The following is a 23,350-nucleotide window of genomic DNA, read 5'->3' as shown; positions in this document are numbered from 1 at the left end:
AACGGAATGGATCCAGAGACATGGAAGCATGGAACAGAGTGCAGAATCTCTGAGGGAAGGCGGGGGAGGGAAGAACTTGTATTCATATATGCATAACCCATGGAAACAGACAATAGGGAGGTTAAAGCCTGGGGTGAGGGGAGGGGGTGGGCTGGAGAGGGTCAGTGGGGTAAAAGAGGGGACATATGTAATACTTTCAACAATAAAGATTTTTAAAAAAAGAAGTTAATGTGAGCATTCTTTTATTTTTAGCAACTATTACTATAAATCAGGGGTCATCAAACTTTTTAAACAGGGGGCCAGTTCACTGTCCCTCAGACCGCTGGAGGGCCGGACTATAGTTTAAAAAAATACTATGAACAAATTCCTATGCATACTGCACATATCTTATTTTGAAGTAAAAAAACAAAACGGGAACAAATACAATATTTGTATTTGCATGTGGCCCGAAGGCCGTAGTTTGAGGACCCCTGCTATAAATAGTAATAATAATGACAATCGTGGCTTATCAAGAACTGGGTCATTTGTTTAAAATAGGTTTTGAAAAAATGGTCCACCCCCCAAATTAAATTCCTTTAAAGGGAACAATAAACCTCAGATCTGAGTTTATACAACAGCTAGCCTGACTTGAGAGTACCTTTAATCTTGGCTAACCAGTCTACAGATTCATTGATTTTACTGGAAAAACAAAATTCAAAGAGTAAGTCCTATCACTATCGGTACATTACAGGTCACAGTATTATTATCTTTCTACCAATGGATAGCATTACTCTCAATCCGTTTAAAAGGAAAACATTACAAAACCCTTAAAAGGGTATGCATTTATATTCCTGCCATACAGGTGGTATGCAACGTTCAATGGATTTCCCTAAAGTCGCACAGGGCAAAGATAGATGAAAATGCTACTTCTATTCAACATTTATAGTATTTGCAAAGAAGCGCTCCTTCACTGTGGCTGTGTGTGTGAAAATAATTGTCTCACCGGTTACGATTACTAACAGAACTCTTTAGAGACCTTCAGTGGAGGGAGCATGGCAAACAGCATGACATTAGGAGTTAGGAAATACAGGACAACACATTCCCAGAATCCAGCTGTGAAATTTCACTGAGCTTCAAAAAGCCTAATATATAAAAGAAGCTGTACCAATTTTTAAGGCTCTCTCTCTTTCAACACCAAAATGGATGAATCAATGATTTTCGTTTGTTTAATAACAGCAAAAAATGCGTTGAGTGCTTATTATGGACCAGGCACTATTCTCAGCATTTGACATGCCTGTGTGAGTGATATGCTTTGACTCATGATCCCCACAGCGACTCCACAAGGTAGGGATCATCACTAGCCCCACTTTATGGATGAAGAAGCGGGGGCCGCGCATTAACTAACTCGGCCAAAGCCTTAGAGCAGGCAGCGGCAGAACCAGGATGCATATCCAGGGAGCATGGCTCTGGCATTATTAAATGGCCCTGGGAGTGTCCGAAGTCCCCGCACTGCAGGTAACATTCCTCTCCCCCAGCCCCGCGGGCTCCAGGGCGGGTTCGGCCTCCTTCGGCACTGCCCCCTTCCGGTAGCTGCCCAGCCGGCGGGGACAACCGGCCTCCGCGGCCCGGCCCGGCCCGCCTCCCTCCCGAGCGGGGAGGCGAGTGACCAGCCCGAGTCCGCAGCCCCCGCCAGAGGGAGGCCGAGAGGAAGAGGGTGACCGCCCGCCACTCCTGCCACCTACCACCTACCACCCTCTCGGGCCTCGGGCCAGCGGCCCGGGTCCCAGTCGTTGCCGGCCCCCGCGTTCACCTGCGGTCCGGCTCCGGCCCGGGGGTGTCAGGTGAAGGCCCCGCGGCGCCGCCGGCGCCAAGCTCGGAAGTCCGGCGGCTTCGTCTCCGCGGCTGGGGTGGCTTCTGGGCCGCCAGCTCGGGCTCCATGGCGCGCAGGGGGATGGGGCAGTGGCCGGGTGCCCGGGAAGTCCGCCGGGATGGGCACCGTGCCCAAGCACTTCTCTGTCCGGAGAGAAGTTTCTGTCAGGATTGAGCCGCCGCCGCTGCCGCCGCCATCTTCCGGGGTTTGAAAATGGTGGCCGCCCTGCGGCCAGCCAATCATGGGACAGCCCGGCGGTTGCTAGGAAACGTGAATCCCGCCCCTCTCCCTCTCCCCGCCCCTCCTGGCGCCCCAGAAGCGGGAAAGGGAAGATGGTTGGAAGGAACAGCCCTGCAGATTAGTTGGGTGGCCTTGGATTTTATTCTATTCCTGAATACCAAGGCCCGATACCTATTTCACTGTTCATTAGGACTTTCACCGCAGGCCAAGGCACAAGAATGGTCGAAAATAATGACCTAAGATGAGGTTTGGGGCTTGTACGCTAAATTATTCATGTAAAATAGCTCCCCTCGCCCCCCCAAATTGCCAAAGGTAATGGGAAGTATTAGGGCTGTCTCTAGGAAACCCTTAAAATCAAATGATGAGCCCTCCTGTCTCCCAGTGCGGAAGAGACAATCTCTCTTCAGCAAGAGAGTGAAGAAGGCAGCAAAAGAGTGAAGAAGGCAGAACATCAAAATAAGGACCTTTTCAAATAAAAAAGACAATTGTTAAGTAGCACATTGTTTACTATTTTAAAGATTGCTTTTTATATGTACAAGCCTTTAAATTAACCTCTCCTGTGACACTATGATTCCGTTTCTGGGAATCTATCCTAGGAAATAGAACTACATGTACATTGAAGGGTCGCAGAATATGTCACCCGAAATATGCTACTTGGAGATTAGGATTATTTTGAGCTACAGGCACTTGAAGAACACCAGGTGCAAGAAGAGTACGCTCACCTTCCCCTTTCTTCCTGAAAGTGGGAGATAGAACTCCCATGTGAAAGCTGCCTTCCCTATACCTGGAGGAGAGAAACATTAAGAAACATTATCCCTGGAGATGGGAGGAGCCAAGAGAGAGTGCATTCTGTACAAAAAGACTTTATTAAAATAACTCTTATCTTCTTCTTTAGTCTCTCTCTCTCTCTCTCTCTCTATATATATATATATATACATATATATGTTAATTTTTCCCAGTTGCCTCTCTTCCTTTGACCTAGCATATACGCACTAAGATTTTGCCTCTTCTTTGGGTCTTCATTTTCCTATGGGGGCTCCCATGTACATGTAAAAATCTGTTTGCTTTTCTCCTATTAATCTGTCTTCTGTCATTTTAAATGAAATACTGAACCAGATATCCTAAGAGGACAGAAGTAAAGTTTTGTTTCGCCTACAATATGAAGATTTTAATGGCACTGTTATTTAATGGCATCAGAAAAAGTAAAGATTATCTAAATACACAATGATAGGGAAATTGTTAATTATGGTGGATCCACTGGAAAGAATATTTTGGGGCAATAAAAATTAACTATGGCCCTAACCAGTTTGGCTCAGTGGATAGAGCGTCGGCTTGCGGACCAAAAGGTCCCAGGTTCGATTCCGGTCAAGGACATGTACCTTGGTTGCGGGCACATCCCCAGTGGGAGGCGTGCAGGAGGCAGCTGATCGATGTTTCTCTCTCATCAATGTTTCTAACTCTCTATCCCTCTCCCTTCCTCTCTGTAAAAAAACAATAAAATATATTTAAATAAAAATTAACTATGAAGTGTGTACAGAATAGTATATTGTGATTTTTAAATAAAAATCTGGTATATAGAGGCACATTAATATATTCAGAGTTATGAAGTATAAGAGATTTAACAAAGGAAAAGATGAAATCAATATATTAAAATGTCTGTAACCAGTATCACAATTTTCTTCTTATATTTATAATTATTTTTCAATCATGTGGCACTGAACTTGTATTACATTTATAACACAAGGGAAACAATTTTAGCTTTAAGAAAAGGTTAAGAAGTTAAGAGAGTAAGATGCCTACAGTCAAGAACCACCTCTGTTCTACCTTATCCTACCTTCACCCCCAAAATTAAAGAAGAAAGTATTGCTTTTTAGCAGTTGGAATAAAACAACATAGACGTACAGTATGGGAAGTTGGTCTCCACCCTACAGAGCTTCATAGGATGCACACTTTTAGATCATACCATGTGAAGTCGCTGAAATTTGACCTTTTAAAACTGCAGTTTCATCATTCTAACCCAGTACTTTGATAAGGTCTTCAAAAGTTAGAGTCTGTCAGTTCTGCAATTCTTAAAACTGGTTCTGACAGTGTAATTGGAGATAGGCAATCTGTAATAATCAATTTGCAAAGTGACAGATAATCCCGGATGTTGATGTGGGGATTCTCAGTGGGGAGAGATTTCTTTCCAGTGATCAGAATACTATTGTTTTCTGCCGAGCACTTCTTTTCAATTTTCAGATACTTGGGAACTTACTATTTTGTTTAATTATTCACAAATATTTATTGAATTTCTACATATTATGCCAGGCCCTAGTGCTAGATACACTAGGGAAACTACGAGTGGAAGACAAATTTTAATAACAAAATAGCTGGGTATCCTAGAAGCAGAGTGAAAGAAAGTGGACCATTCTGAGGGTTAATCATTCAAGACATGAAAAAAGCCATGCGAACTTTCTTGATTCTACAAGATATAAACTTTCTGGTGCCTGAATGCCCCTGCCCCCAAAGGCAATGCCTTACTCTGCCTTAGAACAGTGTTGAATATATGACAAATATTCCCTGACTCCTCTTTTTCTCAGCTCTTTGTAGACTGCCCATCTCCATTAACAAATTCTTCAGAGCAGAGCTTGAGGGAATGATTAAATTTCAGCTTTTATAGTATACTAGAGGCCCAGTGCATGGATTCATGTACCAGTGGGGTCCCTCAGCCTGGCCTGTGCCCTCTCACAATCTGGGACCCCTTGGGGGATGTCAGAGAACCGGTTTCAGCAAGATCCCTGCAGGCCAGCACAAGGGACCCCCACTGTGCACCAGGCCTCTAGTATGCATATAAGATCTTTGGTTAATCTCTTCCTGCCCTCCCCACTTCCCCCCCTTCCCTCTGAGATTCATCAGTCTGTTCCATGTTTCCATGCCTGTGGTTTCCACTCCTGCATTGAGCATCTGCCCCCTGGTCGTCAGGGTGCATCATAGCTACTGGCCAGTCAGCCAGACACTTAGGTTTTTCTACATATACTAGAGGCCCAGTGCACAAAAATTTGTGGACTCTGGAGGGGGGGGTCCCTCAGCCTGGCCTCTGCCCTCTCGCAGTCTGGAACCCCTTGGGGGATGACCACCTGCTGGCTTAGGCCTGCTCCCCAGGGGATTGGGCCTAAGATGGCAATCAGACATCCCTCTGGCAGCCCGGCAGCCCTCTGGGATGTCCACTTGCCAGCGGGGAGCAGGCCTAAGCTGCAGTTGGACATCCTTAGCGCTGCTGAGGAGGCAGGAGAGGCTCCCACCACCATTGCTATACTGGCAGCCATCAGCCTGGCTTGTGGCTGAGCAGAGCTCCCCCATGTGGGAGCACACTGACTACCAGAGGGCAGCTCCTGCACTGAGCGTCTGCCCCCTGGTGGTCAGTGTGTGTCATAGTGGCCAGTCATTCCCAGTCTTTCTGCTGTTAGGGTCAGTTTGCATATTACCCTTTTACTATATAGGATAGAGGCCTGGTGCACGGGTGGGGGCCGGCTGGTTTGCCCTGAAGGGTGTCCTGGATCAGGGTGGGGGTCCTGCTGGGGTGCCTGGCCAGCCTGGGTGAGGGGCTGATGGCTGTTTTCAGGCTGGCCACACCCCCTTTAGGGTGGGGGTCTCCACTGGGGTGCCTGGCCAGTCTGGGTGAGGGGCTGAGGGCCATTTTCAGGCTGGCGGGCGACTGAAGCTCCCAGCCTCTCCTTTTTTTCTTTTTTTTTTTATTCTGGGATTTATTTACCTTCTATAATTGAAACATTGTTGCCATCACTGGCGCTCCCAGCTCCGAGGCCGCGGCCGGCTGAAAGCATGTATCTGGGGTTTGTTTAGCTTCTATAATTAAAACATTGTTGCTTCTGGAGCTCAGAGCCAGGCCGCAGCAGGCGGGGAACCTTGGCTTCCTCCATCACTGGAGCAAGCAAGCTTCCTGCTCGCTTTAGCTGCGTGGCTGCTGGCCACCATCTTTGTTGGCAGTTAATTTGCATATTGCCCTGATTAGCCAATGGGAAGCGTAGCGGAGGTACGGTCAATTACCCTTTTGTCTTTTATTAGATAGGATAGATATTTAGAATCTAGACTTCCCTTTCTAAGAAGGTATTCTTATTATCTTAGTTAGACCTAAATATGTTCCAAGTTTTTCAACCACACATTTACAGCCATCGGTATGCAAATATTCTCTTGGGGGACTTCCTCAAAGATTATTTTTAAAATCTTTGACTATATGCAATGACACTACTCATCATGTATGTAGATATTAAATTGATATTTAACAATTTATATATTAATTGTATACTAATATCAATTAATATGTAAATCAATATTTCTAAAATCTATTTTCTTACATTATCTAAATAAATTAAACTCTGTGTTTGTAAAACTGCTTACTAAATGATACATGTGCTGGTTTCAGCAACCAGTAAAGTCACATGGTATGTACCAACTGTATATAACTTGGGTTATAGAAGAAAGATGCTGGGGATGGGTAGTTCTTGCCAGCTCCATGTTCTTTTTTTTTTTTTTTTTTTTCTGCCACTTCCAACAATCTGATTTACCATTTTGCATCACAGACATTTCAGTTCTTTTATCAAACCCTCAGATTAATGTTTTGCAGAAAAATAAGAATTGGAAGAATGACTTAAAGATATGGTAGCTATGATTTCTTAAGCTTCCAAAGGGAAGATTCCTCTTATGATAAATTTATTTTAAAAAGAAAACTTTCTTTTTTTTTAATCCTCACCTGAGGATATTTTTTTCCATTGTTTTTAAGAGAGAATGGAAGAGAGGGAGGGGAGGAGGGAGGGAGAAGAAGGAAGAAGAGGAGAGAGAGAGAAACATCCACGTGAGAGAAACACATCAACTGGTTGCCTCCCATACGAGTCCCAACTGGGGGTGGGGAGGGAACCCACAATCCAGGTACCTGTCTTTGACTGTGAATCAAACCCAAGATCCTTGAGTTCAAGGGCTGACACACTAACTACTGAGCACACTGGCCAGGGTGAAAACTTTCTTTAAAAAAATAATTTTATTGAATGTATTGTAGTGACATCTTATATAATAAAAGGGTAATATGCTAATTAGACCGGAAGTCCTTCCGGACATCCTTCCGAAAGTCCTCCCAGACGTCCTTCCGGACATCCTTCCTGACCAAGCCAGCAAAGGATGGATCCAGGCAGCTGGCCCACAGCTGCGAGGAAGGGATCCAGGCAGCCACTGCAGCTGCGAGGCCTACTCTTGCAGAAATTTCATGCATTGGGCCTCTAGTTGGTTAATAAAATTTTATTAGTTTCAGGTGTACAATTCTATGAGCCATCATCTGTATATTGTATTGTGTGCTCACCACCACCCCAAGTCGTCTTCTTCTATAACCATTTATCCCACCTTTACCCTCTTCAACCTCCTCTCACCCCACAACCTTTACACTATTCTACTTCCTCCCACACCCCTTTCCCTCTGTCAGTCTGTTCTCTGTATCTATGGGTCTGTTTCTATTTTGTTCATTAGGTTCTACATATAAGTGAAATCATATGGTACTTGCCTTTCTCTGACCGGCTTATTTCACTTAGCATAATACTCTCCAGGTCCATCCATGCTATAGCAAACGGTAAGATTTCCTTCTTTTTTAAAAATATATTTACCCAAGGATATGTTTACTGATTTTAGAGAGAGAACAAAGGAGAAAGAGAGAGAGAAAAAAAACATTCATGTGATCGGTTGCCTCCCATATGTGTCTGACTGGGGATAAAACTTGAAACCTAGGTATGTACCCTGACCAGAAATCAGACCCACAACCTTTTAGTGTTGGGACAGCATTCCAACCAACTGAGCAACCCAGCCAGGGCAAGATTTCCTTATTTTGTATGATCTCATCATATTCCATTGTGTAAATGTATCACAACTTTTTTATTTATTCATCTACTGATGGACACTTGGACCACTTCCAAATCTTGGCTATTGTTAATAATGCTGCAATGAACATAGGGGTGCATATATTCTTTTGAATTAGTGTTTCAGTTTCTTCAGATATATTCCCAGAAGTGGAATCACTGGGTCATAAGGCAGTTCCATTTATACTTTTTTGAGGTAACTCTATACTGCTTTCCACAGCGGCTGTATCAATCTGTACTCCCACAAACAGTGCACAAGGTTTCCCTTTTCTCCACAACCTCGCCAACACTTGTTTGGTGATCTATTGATTATAGCCATTCTGACAGATGTGGGATGAAATCATCATTTTTCTGATGATTAATGATGTTGAACATCTTTCATATGTCTATTTGCCATCTTTGGAGGTCCTTTGGTCATTTTTAATTGGATTTTTTTGTGTGTGTTATAAGTTCTTTATAAATTTTGGATATTAACCTATTTACCATTATTAGATGTATCATTGACTAATATTTTTTCCTCATTCAGTGGGTTGTCGTTTCATTTTGTTGATGGTTTTCTTTGCTGTGAAAAAACGTTTTAGTTTGCTGTAGTCTCACTTGTTTATTTTTTTCTTTGTTTCTCTTGTCCAAGGAGACATCAGGAAAAATATTGCTATGAGAAATATCTATTTTACTGCCTATGTTTTCTTCCAAGATTTAATGATTTCAAGTCTTACATTTAAATCTTTAATACATTATGAGTTTAGTCTTGTGTAAGGTGTATGAAGGTGGTCTAATTTCACTTTTTTGCCTGTATCTGTCCAGTTTCCCAACATCATTTATTGAATTAACTATTTTTACCCAATTGTAGGTTCTTGCCTCCTTTGTAGAATATTAATTGACTATAAAGGCATGGATTTTTTTTCCTGTTCTCTCTATACTGTTACATTCATCTATATGTCTGTTTTTATGCCAATACTGTGCTGTTTTGATTACTATGACCTTTAGTGTAGTTTGATATCAGGTAGTGTTATTCCTCCAACTTTGTTCTTGTTCCTCAAGATTGCTGTGGCTATCTGAGGTCTTTTGTGGTTCCATATAAATTTTTGGAATATTTGTTCTAGTTCTGTGAAATACACCTTTGGTATCTTTTTTAAAAATATATTGATTTTTTTTACAGAGAGGAAGGGAAAGGGATAGAGAGTTAGAAACATCGATGAGAGAGAAGCATCAATCAGCTGCCTCCTGCACACCTCCTACTGGGGATGTGGCTGCAACCAAGGTACATGCCCTTGACCAGAATCGAACCTGGGACCCTTGTGTCCGCAGGCCAATGCTCTACCCACTGAGCCAAACTGGTTAGGGCACCATTGGTACCTTGATAGGAATTGTGTTGAATCTATAGATTGCTTTAGGTAGTATGAACATTTTAATGGTGTTGATTCTTCCTATCCATGAACATGCTATATGCTTCCACTTATTTGTATCTTCTTCAACTTCTTTCTTCAGTGTCTTATAATTTTCTGATTACAGGTTTTTACATCCTTAGTTAAATTTATTTCAAGGTATTTTATTTTATTTTTTTCATGCAATTGTAAATTTTCTTAGTTTTCCTTTCTAATAGTTCATTATTGCTGTGTAAAAATGCAACTGATTTCTGGATATTTATTTTATATTTTGCTACTTTACTGAATTCATTTATCAGTTCTAGTAGTTATTTGGTGGAATCTTTAAGATTCTCTCTATACAGTATCATGTTATTTTCAAATAATGACAGTTTTGCTTCTTCCAATTTGGATGCCTTTTGATTTTTTTATTACTATGAATAGGACTTTCAGTACTATGTTGAATAAGCATGGTAAAAGTGGATATGTTTGTCTTGTTCCTAATCTTAAGGGAAACACTTTTAGTTTTTGCCCATTGAGTATGATATTGGCTGTGGGTTTACCACATATGGCCTTTATTATGTTGAGGTATGTTTATTCTATCCCCATTTTGCTGAGAGTTTTTATCATAAGTGGGTGTTGGATTTTATTAAGAGCTTTTTCTGCATCTATTGATATGATCATGTGATTTTTATCCTTTATTTTGTTTATGTGGTATATCACATTTATTGATTTGTGGATATTGTATTAATCTTGCATCTCCATAATAAATCTCACTTGATTATCATGTATGAGCTTTTTAATGTATTGTTGGATCTGGTTTGGTAATATTTTTGAGGATTTTAGCAAGTATGTCCATCAGGGATATTGGCCTATAATTTTTTTTTGTAGTGGGTTTATCTGGTTTTGGAATTAGTAAAATGAATTTGGGAATTTTACCTCCTCTTTAATTTTTTGGAATAGTTTGAGTGTTTTCTGCTACCTTGCCTTTCTTCCTCTGCTTCATCCAACCTACTGTTTATTACTACTAGTCTATACTTTATTTCAGATATTGTATTCTTCATATCTGACTGGTTCTTTTTTATGGTTTCTATGTTCTTTTTTATGCTTGCTATCTCTTTGTTGAGCTCTCACTAAGTTTTTTGTGCATCCTTATAACCATTTTTTGAATACGATGCCTGGTAAATTACTTGCCTCCAATTCTTGTAGCTCCTTTTCTGGAGATTTCACCTATTCTTTCATTTGGGGTACGTTTCTTTTTCTCCCCATTTTGGCTGCCTCTTTGTGTTTGTTTCTATGTATTATGGAGAACTGCTATGACTTCCAGTATTGGTAGGGTGTCCTTATATACTAGGTGTCCTGTGGGACTCAGTGGTGCAATCTTCTTGAGCACCTGAACTGGGTGCTCCAGGAAAGTCCCTTATGTGGGTTATGTGGGATCTTCTGTTCTAGTTAAGTCTTGATTTCTATTGGCCTGTTTGTGCATAGAATTCACCCTCAGGCTGAAATCATATTTGTTTCTTAAAATCTAGTGTGTGTGTGTGTGTGTGTGTGTGTGCGTGCGCCTCTATTTTTTTGCTTCTATCTATCAGTTATCTATTTATTATATAGGATTGTTTTCAGATATTGCAGTAAAAATACAGAAAAATTAGAAACTGGAGTATTAGCTGTAGGGCTTAAGAGGGAGAATTAAACTACAGAAGAAAATGTGTGGCTAGAAAAAGCTCTATTAATTAGAAATAGATTGAGACTAATTTCTTTTATGCTTAGACTATCTTACAAAGAGACTATTGAAACTTTAAAATACGGAATTATGTTAGTAACAGGGGAGGAGAATAGAGGAGGAAAAAGGGAGAAACATGGACATTGTGGGTGTGACAATGACAATGGGAAACTATTTGGGTTGGGGCAGCCAGGGCTGCCAACAGATAATTAGCAAAGATAACTTCAGAAATGTCAGGACCTCCATCAAAATTATTTCTCAGAGCTGAAGATTTCTTTCTTTTTTTAAAGAAGAATTTCTTGCTTAGATTTTCCTTTTCTCATTACTTAGCAATAAATTGCCTAGTCTATATTAAAAAATACCTAAGAAGGGAACTTGCAAAAGAACGGAAATCATAACTAAACATCAAATTTATGTACTTGCATTATATCACACACAAATACTTTTTTCTTTTAAGACTTCTTTATGTGTGTGTATGTGTATGTATGTGGAATATATATTTAATGGAATACTATCATGGACACTTAAAGCCTGAAATTGGTGGATCAGATTGGCAACTTGCTTATGAGCTGAAGCTAAAGATGCTTCTTTTTTAAAAGCCTTTCAAGTGATTAAATGAGGCCCACCCACCATATCAAGGACAATCTTTACTTAAATTGAAGTGATTGTCAGTGTAAAACCAAAATGCTTTCACAGCAATACCTAGATTAGTGTTTGATTGAATAACTGAGCACTAAAGGCTAGCCACCTTGACACATAAAACTATCACATCAGAAAACTTCCCCGGATTTGAAATTCCAATTATTATTACTTGAGGAAACTTTTTCCTTTAAGACTTAATTTTTCAAGGAAAAAAGGAATTACTAAAGAAATGATGCATTTAAAAAATTATATTACAAAAGAAGTTTTTCTCATTTTCTTCTAATTCCTTTGCAAATCTCAGTTAATCATAGCAATATCTCAGGGTGTTTAAGCCACCACAGTCACATTGAGACTGAAGAGCTGAAAAGTGGCTGTGCTGCTTTAAGTGACGCCCGCAGCTCAACTCCCAGGCGGAGTCATTTCCTGCCCTGTGATAAAGCTCACCTGGGCATACTCTGTCACTCATTACCAGGGGGCACCTTCAACTCAGCATGGTAAGTGACTACTGTGCTTGTACATTGTAGACAGTGTTGCTTTGGTGTTGTAGAACATTTTACTCATTAAATTTGGCCCTCTTCCCTTCCAAGGGATTTTTAATAAATTCTTGATATGAGAGAATAAATTTTTAAAGAACCATTGTTTCTCTTAACATCTCTGTTTGAAGCTGATTTGAATAAGCTCTCCTCTATTCAGCTTTAGTTTTGCTGCTTTTAGCAAAAGCATAGTTGATTTTCAGGTGTTTATTGCCTTTAACTGAAATGCTGAAGCAAGAACCTCTCCTTTCTTTAGTTTTTACATTGGTTTTAGATCTGGTGTGCTGATTTTTTTCTGTATAAATCAATTGCTTCACTTCCAAATATGGTTTTAGAGTTTCTGGGGACCTCAGACCCAGGTTACCATTGTTAATCTCATAAATTGACAGGTAAAGTGCAAGGACATCTTTGTTCTCTCTTGAGTTTAGTCCTTTGGGGACCACCCTTTAAGATTCACTTTCTTTCTTTTTTTTAAATATATTTTTTATTGATCTCAGAGAGGAAAGGAGAGGGAGAGACAGAAACATCAATGATGAGAGAGAATCGTTGATTGGCTGCCTCCTGCACATCCCTCACTGGGGATAGAGCCCACAACCCAGGCATGTGCCTTTGACCGGAATCGAACCCAGGACCCTTCAGTCCACAGGCCAACGCTCCATCCACTGAGCTAAACCGGCTAGGGCCACTTTCCCTTTAATCTCTATGTACCAGTCACAGTAATTTTTAGTATCTCAGCATTTTTAATTCTTAAATGGAAGCAACCTTTCAAATTGCTTTTTCATCTTTGACTTTCTCACCCCACGGAACTCTGTCTAACATTTCTAGGACATTCAGATTGTTTTTCTCTTAAAAATGATGCCTTCCTATATGAAGGATACTCATGGTAATGGAAATGGTGTGTCTTGGCTATATTGATTCATATTCTGGTCATGGTATTTACTATAATCTTTCAAGATATTTCCATTGGGGAAATGGGCAAAGCATACAGGAGATCTCTGTATTATTTCTTGCAACCACGTATTAACCTGCTGTGACATACCAATATTGATATTTAGTGGGCATTTTGCAATCTTTTATTATTCTATAGTTTGGTTAATATTTTAACAGATGGCTTGGGAAGGAGGGGAAGGCCAAGAGAAGAATAAAGTGAAAATAACATTCTGTACCCTGGGACACAGTTATGTTATAGACTCAGCTGCTTCTCAAACCAGTAAAGACAAGATTGGCCCTTGTTGGGCCTAGTATTCCTGCTGAGTTAAAAAAAAACCTGTATCACTCCTATGTCTGAACCACTTGCATAACAGGCCACAGAGCAGCAATTGTTTTTTTATGTTGGTGATTTTTTTTGGATCTAAATATTGTAAGCAAATATCACATGTGCATCCCATGGGGACTGGGTGATCAATAGCTGAGGAAGGATGTTGTGAGAGAAATCTACATGTAAGTGGTTTTCCTGATGTAGAAGTATGAGCCTCCCCCCGCCCACTTTTACATTTTTACCTAAATATAGGAATTTAGATGAGTCTTGATCTGATTAAAGCAGCTATTATACTGAGATAATTTTTAAGTCCAACAGGAGTAGGCATACGGGTGTGAAGAGGCTGTTTATGGTAGAATGTGTTGTTTTGATTTTTATGTGCCCAAGAGTTTGGAATATTGGTTGGTACTAACTGAAGAGCTTTCTAAATTGAGTTCACAGCCTTTGTTGGGAGAGACTGCTACTTGCATAGAGAAGAAACAAGAGGGAAGTACTCAAGTAGTGAGCTTGAATTCCTCATAAAGCAAAAAAGGGCTGTGTTATGTCTTGTGAGTCAAGGAGACAAAGTGCAAAGTTTGATGTGCTGAGTGAGAACAGAGTGCAAGTCAGATTGCAGGGATGTGACCTCCCGCCCTCTGACGAGAGGTCTTTTTGTGGTTGAACCTCAGATCTTGGGAAAGTGCAACCCTGGACAGGGGCAGGGTTGCCTATCAGCTTATCAGGCAAACAACTTGAAGGGCCCCTCTGGTACAAAAGACAGGCTTCTCCCTTATATGACCACTGCTTAGACTTGTCCCATGACTACTGGCAATCAAAATCAACTATATTAAAATCAGCAACTGCTATCACTTCAGATTTTTAGGATTAAGTTTTTCTTTTCCTCTCTTAGATGAATAGATACTTATCTGTTTAATTACAAATAAAAAGGTTGTTTGGCTTTTTAAATAATGTGAATGGTGATTTGAAAGTGGGATAGGAGAGTAGAGGCTGATGAAGAAAATTGAAAGTTTAAATAGGAAAAAGAAAATCACTACCCAGATATAACTACAGTTATATTTTGATACATTTTAAAAACGCTTTTTCTAACTTATTTTTAAATGTACGTGACATCCTATATCATGTACAATTATACAGTTGATATAATCTTTACTTTATCCTATATAATAAAAGCATAATATGCTAAATGTCCGACTGTTCAACTGTTCGACCAGTTGCTATGATGTGCACTGACCACCAGGAGGCAGATGCTCTGAGCAGTAGGTTAGCTTGCTGTTGGGGTCCAGCCAATCAGGACTGGGTGAGAGGGGCTGGACACACCCTGGAGCTCTCATGTTGTTTCTTCCCGGCCCCGATCGTGCACCTGTGGGGTCTCTCAGCCGGGCCTGCACCCTCTTGCAATCTGGGACCACTTGGGGGATGTCAGAGAGCTGGTTTTGGCTCAATCCTCTCAGGCCAGGCCGAGGGACCCCACTGGTGCACAAATCCGTGCACCAGGCCTCTAGTATAAAATATAAAGTAAAGATTATATCATTTCCCATGTCATACCTTTTTTTTGTGTGTAAATGTTTAAGGGTTGGATAACATGTCATTGTGTTGATGTATCTTCCTTTGAATGCCCAACAATAGGTAAATGGTTAAGTAGATTGGTTCTTGGTTTTCACTCTTTTATATTTTAATACTGTGAATGCCATTGTGTCTAAATCTTTACATTTTAGATTACTTCTTTCTTTTGTAATTATTTGTTGATGCCATTTGCCTATTTATCTAGTAGATATCTCAAGGGTGTTTTAGAAAAATTTATGTATATAAATATATATATATATATATATATATATATATATATATATATATATAATTTTGCTGGGTTATTAAATCTATTGCATGTTCCCTTGGTAAATTTTTAACTACTTTTAAGCTTAGAACATCCTTCCTTATTTAGAACCCATAAGAATAGTAAGTGTAAAATCTCAAGATATGTAAAGGCACTCTGGTTGGTGGTGTTAAATGGTTAGAGCATCAATTCCCACACTGAAGGGTTGTGGTTCAATTCCCAGTCAAGGGCACATATCTGGGTTGCAGGTTTGATTCCTGGCCCAGGTCCAGAGGTGTGTGGGAGACAATTAATCAATATGTCTCTCTCACATCAATGTTTCTCTCTCCGTTTCTCTGTCTCTTCCCTTCCTTTCCCCCTTCTTTCCCTTCCTCCCTTCCATTCTCTCTAAAAATCAATGGAAAACCCTAGCCGGTTTGGCTCAGTGGCTAGAATGTCAGCCTGGGAAATGAAGGGGTCTGGGTTCGATTCTGGTCAAGGGTACATGCCCTGGTTGCGGGCTTGATCCCCAGTTTGGTGTGTGCACGAGGCAGCCAATCAATTATTCTCTCTCATCATTGATGTTTCTATCTCTCTCTCCCTTTCCCTTCCTCTCTGAAATCAATAAAAAATATTAAAAAAATAAGAATCAATGGAAAAAATACCTTTGGTGAGGATTAAGAAAACAAACAAATAAAAAGATAGCAATATTTATTTATCTGATATGGATTTCAATATGTGTCAAAGGTATACATTGACTTTGGTTTTATTCCTTTCTAATAACCAGCTAATTTTTTTCTTGGTAAGATAGCTTGATTTTGTACATATATTATATATAAAACTATATAGATAGTCTTAATTCATTCTTAACCAATTACACAATAGGTGCTTAATTTATGTTGTCAAAAGAAACCTCTTAATGGAATTTGAGTCCTTGGTTCAGTTGTTCCTAACGCTTACCTGTATCCTGCTGTTTGGTTTCCATGAGATATTTTCATTTTGCCTTATAATAAATTTCTCTTATTACATAAGCTAGCTTGGTTTCTGTCCATTGTAAGCAGAAGTGCTGAGTGACATGGATCATGAGATCTAAGGAGGACTGCTCGGTTCTAACTCATTCTGGCTTATTTCAGAGGGAGTGCCTTTCCATTCACGTGGGCCAAGCTGGCATCCAGATTGGGGATGCTTGCTGGGAACTGTATTGCCTGGAACACGGAATCCATCCAGATGGTTTTATTCTTGACAATAGAAAGGATCAGTTGGAAATTGCTAAAACAGAGCATATGGATGCCTCTTTCAATACCTTCTTTTGCGAGACAAGAGCTGGGAAGCATGTGCCCAGAGCACTCTTCATTGACCTAGAGCCAACTGTTATAGGTAAGGTTTTACATTCCAGTGTGCTTAACCAGGGTCATAATCAAAGCAAACAAATCAAGTATCAGTGGGTAGGACTGGCAGATTATACAGTCTACCTGAACAGGAAGGCTCAAGTGATCTTTCAACAACTCCATTAGGAAACATGGTTGTCATCCTCGATTTATAGATGAGGAAACTGTGTCTTGGGAAGGTTATAGAACTTGCCTTAGTTAGATCACTGAGAATAATTGTCTTTGTTTCCAGGTATGCCTTCTTGTAAGAGCCATTATATTTTAATAGAAAATCAACATAATTGAGTGCAGAAGAAAATATAAATAATTAACACAACACTAATAAATGTATTAAGTTAAGCCATACAAAATTGCCAATGGATAATTTTTTTTACCTAAAACATGTCAGTTTCATATGATACAACCTCATAATAGAAATTTCTGCAAGGTACAGCGGTATTACTGAAGCAGAATAAGTAACTGGGGAGTCATCAAATCTCTCCTCCCGGGGAACAACATTTGCAAATTCACCGAGGCATGGAGGAACATGCAAGTTTAACAGGAGTTCAGTGTGGCTGGAACTCCTAGTATGAGTAGGAAAATGGTGGGAGAGAAGACTAGGAAGATAGTTGGGGCTAGGTCATCAGCTTAGGTAGGGGGAAGTAAGGAGGTATGGTCATGGAAAAGATTTTGCAAGTTTAAGATTTAGGGGGAGACAGTTGTGAGTGATGGTGATTTAAGTAGAGTGGAGCTGAATGGCATTGGGGGAAAGGAAGCAAAGGAATCATCAAATAATTGTGTTTTAAAACCATGGAAGTCATAGAGGATTCTGGGCCAGGTACGTAAGTCTCTTATCAATGTGAAAAGTTCCAGAAAGTTGAGTGGACAGTTTTAATGGTACTGTAATCACTGATTTACAAGAAAGTGGATTTCACTGAAAGAATTTATGGAACTAATAGTCTCAAGATCTCAACTGGACATTATCATGAAGAAGCAGGCTTTCATGAATTCCATAAACTCCCCCCTTAGACTGAACTCAGCCTTAGAGCTTCAGGTGAGAAGCAGAGTCTACCCAGAATTAGTTTCCTGCTTATGTCTTATTTATAAATATAACTTTAAAAAACCCCAACTTTGATAGTTTTTTTTGTGTGTGTATATATATCAGTTAAAAGTCATTTAAACTCAATATTAGTAAATTTCAACATTTGGGGGTGTACAAAATTCATGGTCATATCATATACAGGAGAGCAAGACAATTTGAGAGAATAATATTGCTCTTAGAAAATTAGTGCATTTCCTTGTAGGCAGTGAGCTTCTGTGACTATCTATGAATATCTGGTGCCAAGGCATGATGTATAATAAGATAAATCTGAATAAATGCATGCCATGAAGCCAATTTTATCATTACTATTTATAATTCTTATTATATGGTCCATGCATCATGCTCTATGATCTCATTTAATACTCATAATAACTCAGTGGCTAGGTCTTGTTATTATCCTTATTTGTGAGGTGAAATAATAACTGAGGCCTAGAGACAAAAGTACCTGCTCTATAGCGAAGTGAGGAAGGCAAGATAGGAACAAAGGAAATTAACTCTTGAACTCATATTCTTCACTACTATGGAATGCAGCCCCCAACTATATCCAGGGCAACATTCCAAAAGCCTACTTAACCTTCAAACACCACTGTATAATTCTTTAGGAGTCACGCTATTTGGGTAATTCTAAGGTAGGGGTGTGGGACATGGGCCTTCAACATGCTGCGTTTCTCGAGCTGCCCAGGGTTTTCAAAGGCAATGAAACCAGACAAGGGTTGCACCTGGTTGTATTGAATATTGCCAACATCTTACCATTGATTTCCCTGCCTCAGGCATTTATATTAACTGCGTTTGAGTCATTTGGGTATTAAAGCATTCCACACCTTCTTTGTTAAAGTCTCTTTAAATAATACTAATAAAAATTTAAATTGGTATCCTCTTCCATGCTTTTCAAGGACAGTGTTGGCTCTCTGTGGCTAGAAATACTTGTTTTAAAATGCCAAAGTGCCACAGGGTGTGGGATGGGTCGAATAGTATCTCCTAAAAATCTACATCCACTCAGAATCACAGAATATGACTTTGTTTAGAAATAGGGACCATGCAGATGTACTTTGTTCAGATGAGTTCATACTGGATTAGGAGAGGCCCTAAGTCCAATGATCCATGTCCTTAGAAGAAGAGTGGACCCCCAGGGAAAAGAGCATGCGCAATGGAGGCAGATAGTGGAGGGATGCAGTGGCCATTAACTCCAGAAACTGTCAGCAGCTATCAGAACCAGGAGACAAATGCAGAACAGATTCTCCCTCAGAACCTCCCAAATGAACCAACTTTACTAACACCTTGATTTTAGACTGCTGGCCTCCGAATAAATTTCTACTGTTTTAAGCCACCCAGTCTAATGTAAGTTGTCATGGTAACTCTAAGAAATGAATAGAGAATATATGATGGAACAGCAAACTTTCAATTGGTGTGGAAATAGTTATACCCTTTCCTAGATTAAGGAAGGCCCAGTCCGTAGTTTAAATCCATTGCTTTACCACAACATTGGGGAAGAAGGGAGGTTCATGGTCCAGGGTTGTATGAGAATTAGCAGAGGGCTAGCAGTTGATGGAGTGGAATGACTGACCTGCTTTTCCCTCTGCAGATGGGATTCGAACAGGCAAGCACCGCTCTCTCTTTCACCCAGAGCAGCTTGTTAGCGGGAAGGAGGATGCTGCAAACAACTATGCCCGAGGACACTACTCTCTGGGGTCAGAGATCATCGACCTTGTGCTAGAGAGAATCCGAAAGCTGGCAAGTGGCTCTCTTCTCAGCAGGTTGGGGGAAGTGTGCCTGAGTGCCTGGGATTCTGTGAAACACCTCCCAAGCATCAGTAGCAGTTCTGCCATCAACACCATCATCACCCAACCTCTCTTCTCCAAACCTCTGGCCATGCTCAGAGCTGGGAAGTGTCCCGATGTGGGCTTTGATTACACTTTGTTAAGTAGGAAAGGCCACAGAAGCCTTTGCACTTTCTGTACAGCCCCATTTTCTTCTTTTTTGTTTAGATTCATTGAGGAAATGTTTTACTTTATTTTCCTCCTGCTTTATTGAAATATAATCTCTCTATATAAAAGCCTAAGTGATGTCAACCAGTAGCTATGATGCACACTGACCGCCAGAGGGCAGACGCTCAATGCAGGGGCTGCCCCCTGGTGGTCAGTGTGCTCCCTCAGTGGTGCCAGACCCTGGGCTCATGGCTGGTGAGTGCAGCTGAGGCTGTAGGAGCCTCTCCTGCAGACACTCCCCCTGTGTGCCCCTCCCCCATCTGGACCAGGACCAGGATCAGGACTGGCAGGGATCAGGACTGGCATAGGGATTGACTAGGCGCGAGCCTATGGCTGCTTCTTGGTCATAGGTCATAGGCATGCCAGTATCGCCCTAGGATGGCCGCATGGAGACCACAGTGGAGTGGCAGCGAGCCTACCGAGCTATGGCAGTGGCGGCAGGTGCAGTGGGGCCTGGATGAGCAGGAGTGGTATGGCACCCAGCCAGGGCTTGGGCTCCTCCCCCGGCCACCTGCCGCTTTGGCACTACTACATCCCTCAGGGGATGTAGGACTGTTGGTTTTGGCTGATCCCTGCAGGCCAGGCTGAGGGACCCCCGCCGGTGCATGAATCTGTGCCCCGGGCCTCTAGTTGCCATATAATATTGTGTAAATTTAAGGTGCACATATGATAGATATGATACACATATATGTTGCAAAATGATTACCACAATAGGTTAACACCTCCATCCCCTCACCTAATTAACTTTGATAAATTTTGTCATGACAACACTTAAGATCTACTCTCTTAGCAACTTTCAAGTAAACAACAACTATTGTCACCATCCTGGACATTAGAGTCCCAGATCTTGAATTTATCTTATAACTGAAAATTTCTACTCTTTAACCAAAATCTCCCCATTTCCCCCACCTCCAGTGCTTGGCAACCACTATTCTACTCTCTGTTTCTATAAGTTTTACTTTTTTAGATTCCGTATATGAGTGAAATGATATACTACTTGTCTTTCTCTGATTGACTTATCTTACTTAGCATTTGTAAAATTAACAGAGGCACATCCTACCTGAAGATTAGTTACTCTATTTACTGACAGTTAATTCTTTAAGGACTTGTCTGGAGAACATTTGTCGAGGAAATATTTTGGCATTTGCCATAATCATTAGGTAATACAGTGCCTTTACACCAGCCCAGTAGTCTGGGCATAGAAATGATAGGCATTTCATCTACTATGGGGGAAAATATATTGCTTCAATGTTTTGCTAATCATTTTCATTGCTATTGATAAAGACCCTGCTTTAGATCACATACAGATATATTCATGGAGGGCAATGCAAAACAGTGGGATATTTATCCTTTTCTTATAGTAAGTCTCTAAAGTGCTTTGCCATCCTAGAAGTAACCACTCAAGTATGTTTCAAAGTAAATGTTTTTGTAGAGTTGATAATGGTAAATCAGTTCTTTCTGAAAGTTTTGGTTTGTTTTGGGAACTTGTGTCCCACCATTACCATGGCTTCTGGCTTTATTTGGCTGAGTTCCTACATCTTGTTTTCTTTCCCAGGCAGAACAGTGCAGTGCACTACAGGGATTTTTGATTTTCCGAAGCCTTGGAGGAGGCACTGGATCAGGATTTACATCTCTCTTAATGGAGCATCTCTCGATACAATACGGCAGGAAGACTAAATTGGAGTTCTCTGTCTATCCAGCCCCCAGGATCTCCACTGCTGTAGTAGAACCTTACAACTCCATCCTCACCACCCATTTCACATTAGAGCACTCGGACTGTACCTTCATGGTGGACAATGAGGCCCTCTATGACATATGCCATCATAAACTTGGTATTGAACGCCCCTCTTACACCATCATTAATAGGCTGATAGGTCAGGCAGTATCTTCCATTACTGCTTCCCTCCGGTTTGAAGGGCCCTTGAATGTGGACCTAAATGAATTCCAGACCAACCTAGTACCTTATCCGAGAATTCATTTCCCTATGACAGCCTTTGCCCCCATCATTTCTGCTGACAATGCCTACCACAAGGACTTCTCTGTGGCAGATATCACCACTGCTTGCTTTGAGGTCTCCAACCAGCTGGTCAAGTGTGATCCTCGACTGGGGAAGTACATGGCTTGCTGCCTACTCTATAGAGGGGATGTGGTCCCTAAGGATGTCAATGCAGCAATTGCAGCCATGAAGTCAAGGAACTCTGTTCAGTTTGTAGATTGGTGTCCAACTGGTTTCAAGGTGGGCATCAACAGTCAACCACCCATGACGATGCCCGGCGGGGAAATGGCCAAGGTCCAGCAGGCTGTCTGCATGCTGAGCAACACCACAGCAGTTGTAGAGGCCTGGGCCCGCCTGAATCACAAGTTTGATCTCATGTATGCCAAGAAGGCATTTCTACATTGGTACATCAGAGAAGGCATGGAAGAAGAGGAGTTTTCAGAGGCCAGGAAAGATCTGGCATGTCTGGAGAAGGATTATGAGGAGGTGGGGCAAAGTTTCTGAGGTGTATATGATGGTGAAAATAATGTTAAATGCCATGCTTACTTTATAAGACATTTTACAGTTGGTGGGTAGAGTTCCTTTGATTAGAAGAAGAAAGAAATCAAATGAAGCAAGAACATAAGTTCCACACTAAATTAAATCAGCCAATATTAACAATGAGAACATCTTTTCTTGTCTGTTAGTATAATTCAGCACTGCTACCTGTGGACCTTCTAAGCTTTGGAGTCCTTTCTGGGTCTTATCATTTGTGTGTTTGTATGTGTGTTTTGTCAGAGTGGAAACCTGGCTATATATTTTTTGCTTTTCAACCATGACACTATGAAGCACTAAAGTTAATGCTTTCCCTATCCTATACCTGAGGTGAAAAACAGCAAAATATTGATTATTAATGTTATCCATGTCTATATTTGTACTTTGATTAAATTATGAACATTTTCAGTATAATTCTTTTTCTTCCAAATGTGCCCTTAAAATCTCAGTTTGCTTTTTATACAAACAAACAAGAATATTCTTGGGTCTTTCATAAATTTGAATCTGTGTGTCCTGTTGGTCAGAGGGTGAAAGTGATCTCTTTTCCATTTTCCTTCCTTGAGGAGGTATTCTCAAAGTGTGGCTGCAGAACCCTGCACAGAACCATTCCACAAGTTTAGAAAAAAAAAGCAGATTCTTGACCAGCACTACAGACTTGCTAAATGAGAAGCCCTGGGGATTGGAGGGGATGTGACTTGAGGATTTGAAGTAAAAAAACCCCACTTAATAGAATTAATTTTTGGTATTTTAAACAGTGTTACTGTTTAGTAGTAACCCATTTTCAAATGAGTATTAATTTAAAATGGACAAAATAGCTATAAATGCATTCAAATCACTAGCTGGATTTTTAGAAGCCATGTTGTATAGCCTAATAGTTAGAATTAAGGTGAACTAGATACTGCAAAGATTTTCCCTCAGTTTTAGTCTTCGTTCTGTCTTGGCATAACCATACTTCCACCTGGCATCATTTTCCTTTTGACAAAATAACTCCCTTTACTCTTTTTAAATGTGTATCTAGGGTTGAGAGGGTATATTTGCCCTTTCTTCCTCAGA

The 23,350-nt window shown here is 40.7% G+C and overlaps 2 protein-coding genes across 3 annotated transcripts in view; one reads left to right on the top strand and one right to left on the bottom strand.

The window, feature by feature from the left end:
• The window catches only part of NET1 (neuroepithelial cell transforming 1), a 70,026-nt gene extending 68,008 nt beyond the window's left edge, over window positions 1-2,018 (bottom strand). Inside the window, exon 1 of the mRNA XM_070391340.1 lies at window positions 1,790-2,018. Coding sequence (XP_070247441.1) covers window positions 1,790-1,917 — 128 coding nt within the window. The 5' untranslated portion in view covers window positions 1,918-2,018. The remainder of the gene's footprint in view (window positions 1-1,789) is intronic.
• Window positions 1,481-22,423, top strand: TUBAL3 (tubulin alpha like 3). 2 transcript variants are annotated; one of them, XM_070391368.1, is made up of 4 exons: window positions 1,481-1,494; window positions 16,447-16,690; window positions 19,365-19,517; window positions 21,327-22,423. In XM_070391368.1, exons 2-4 carry the CDS (start codon window positions 16,597-16,599, stop codon window positions 22,265-22,267), a joined length of 1,188 nt encoding a protein of 395 aa, XP_070247469.1. In that variant the 5' UTR covers window positions 1,481-1,494; window positions 16,447-16,596; the 3' UTR covers window positions 22,268-22,423. The 2 variants fall into 2 exon arrangements, with proteins under 2 accessions (XP_070247469.1, XP_070247459.1); XM_070391358.1 differs by lacking the exon at window positions 1,481-1,494 and adding an exon at window positions 12,190-12,206.
• The last annotated feature ends 927 nt before the right edge of the window (window positions 22,424-23,350 follow it).

Source organism: Myotis yumanensis, unplaced genomic scaffold (assembly GCF_028538775.1).
Source record: "Myotis yumanensis isolate MYYU_CA2020_CCGP unplaced genomic scaffold, mMyoYum1.0.hap1 SCAF_1, whole genome shotgun sequence".
Taxonomy (NCBI): Eukaryota; Metazoa; Chordata; class Mammalia; order Chiroptera; family Vespertilionidae; genus Myotis; species Myotis yumanensis.
This window is presented reverse-complemented; position numbering and strand designations above follow the sequence as displayed.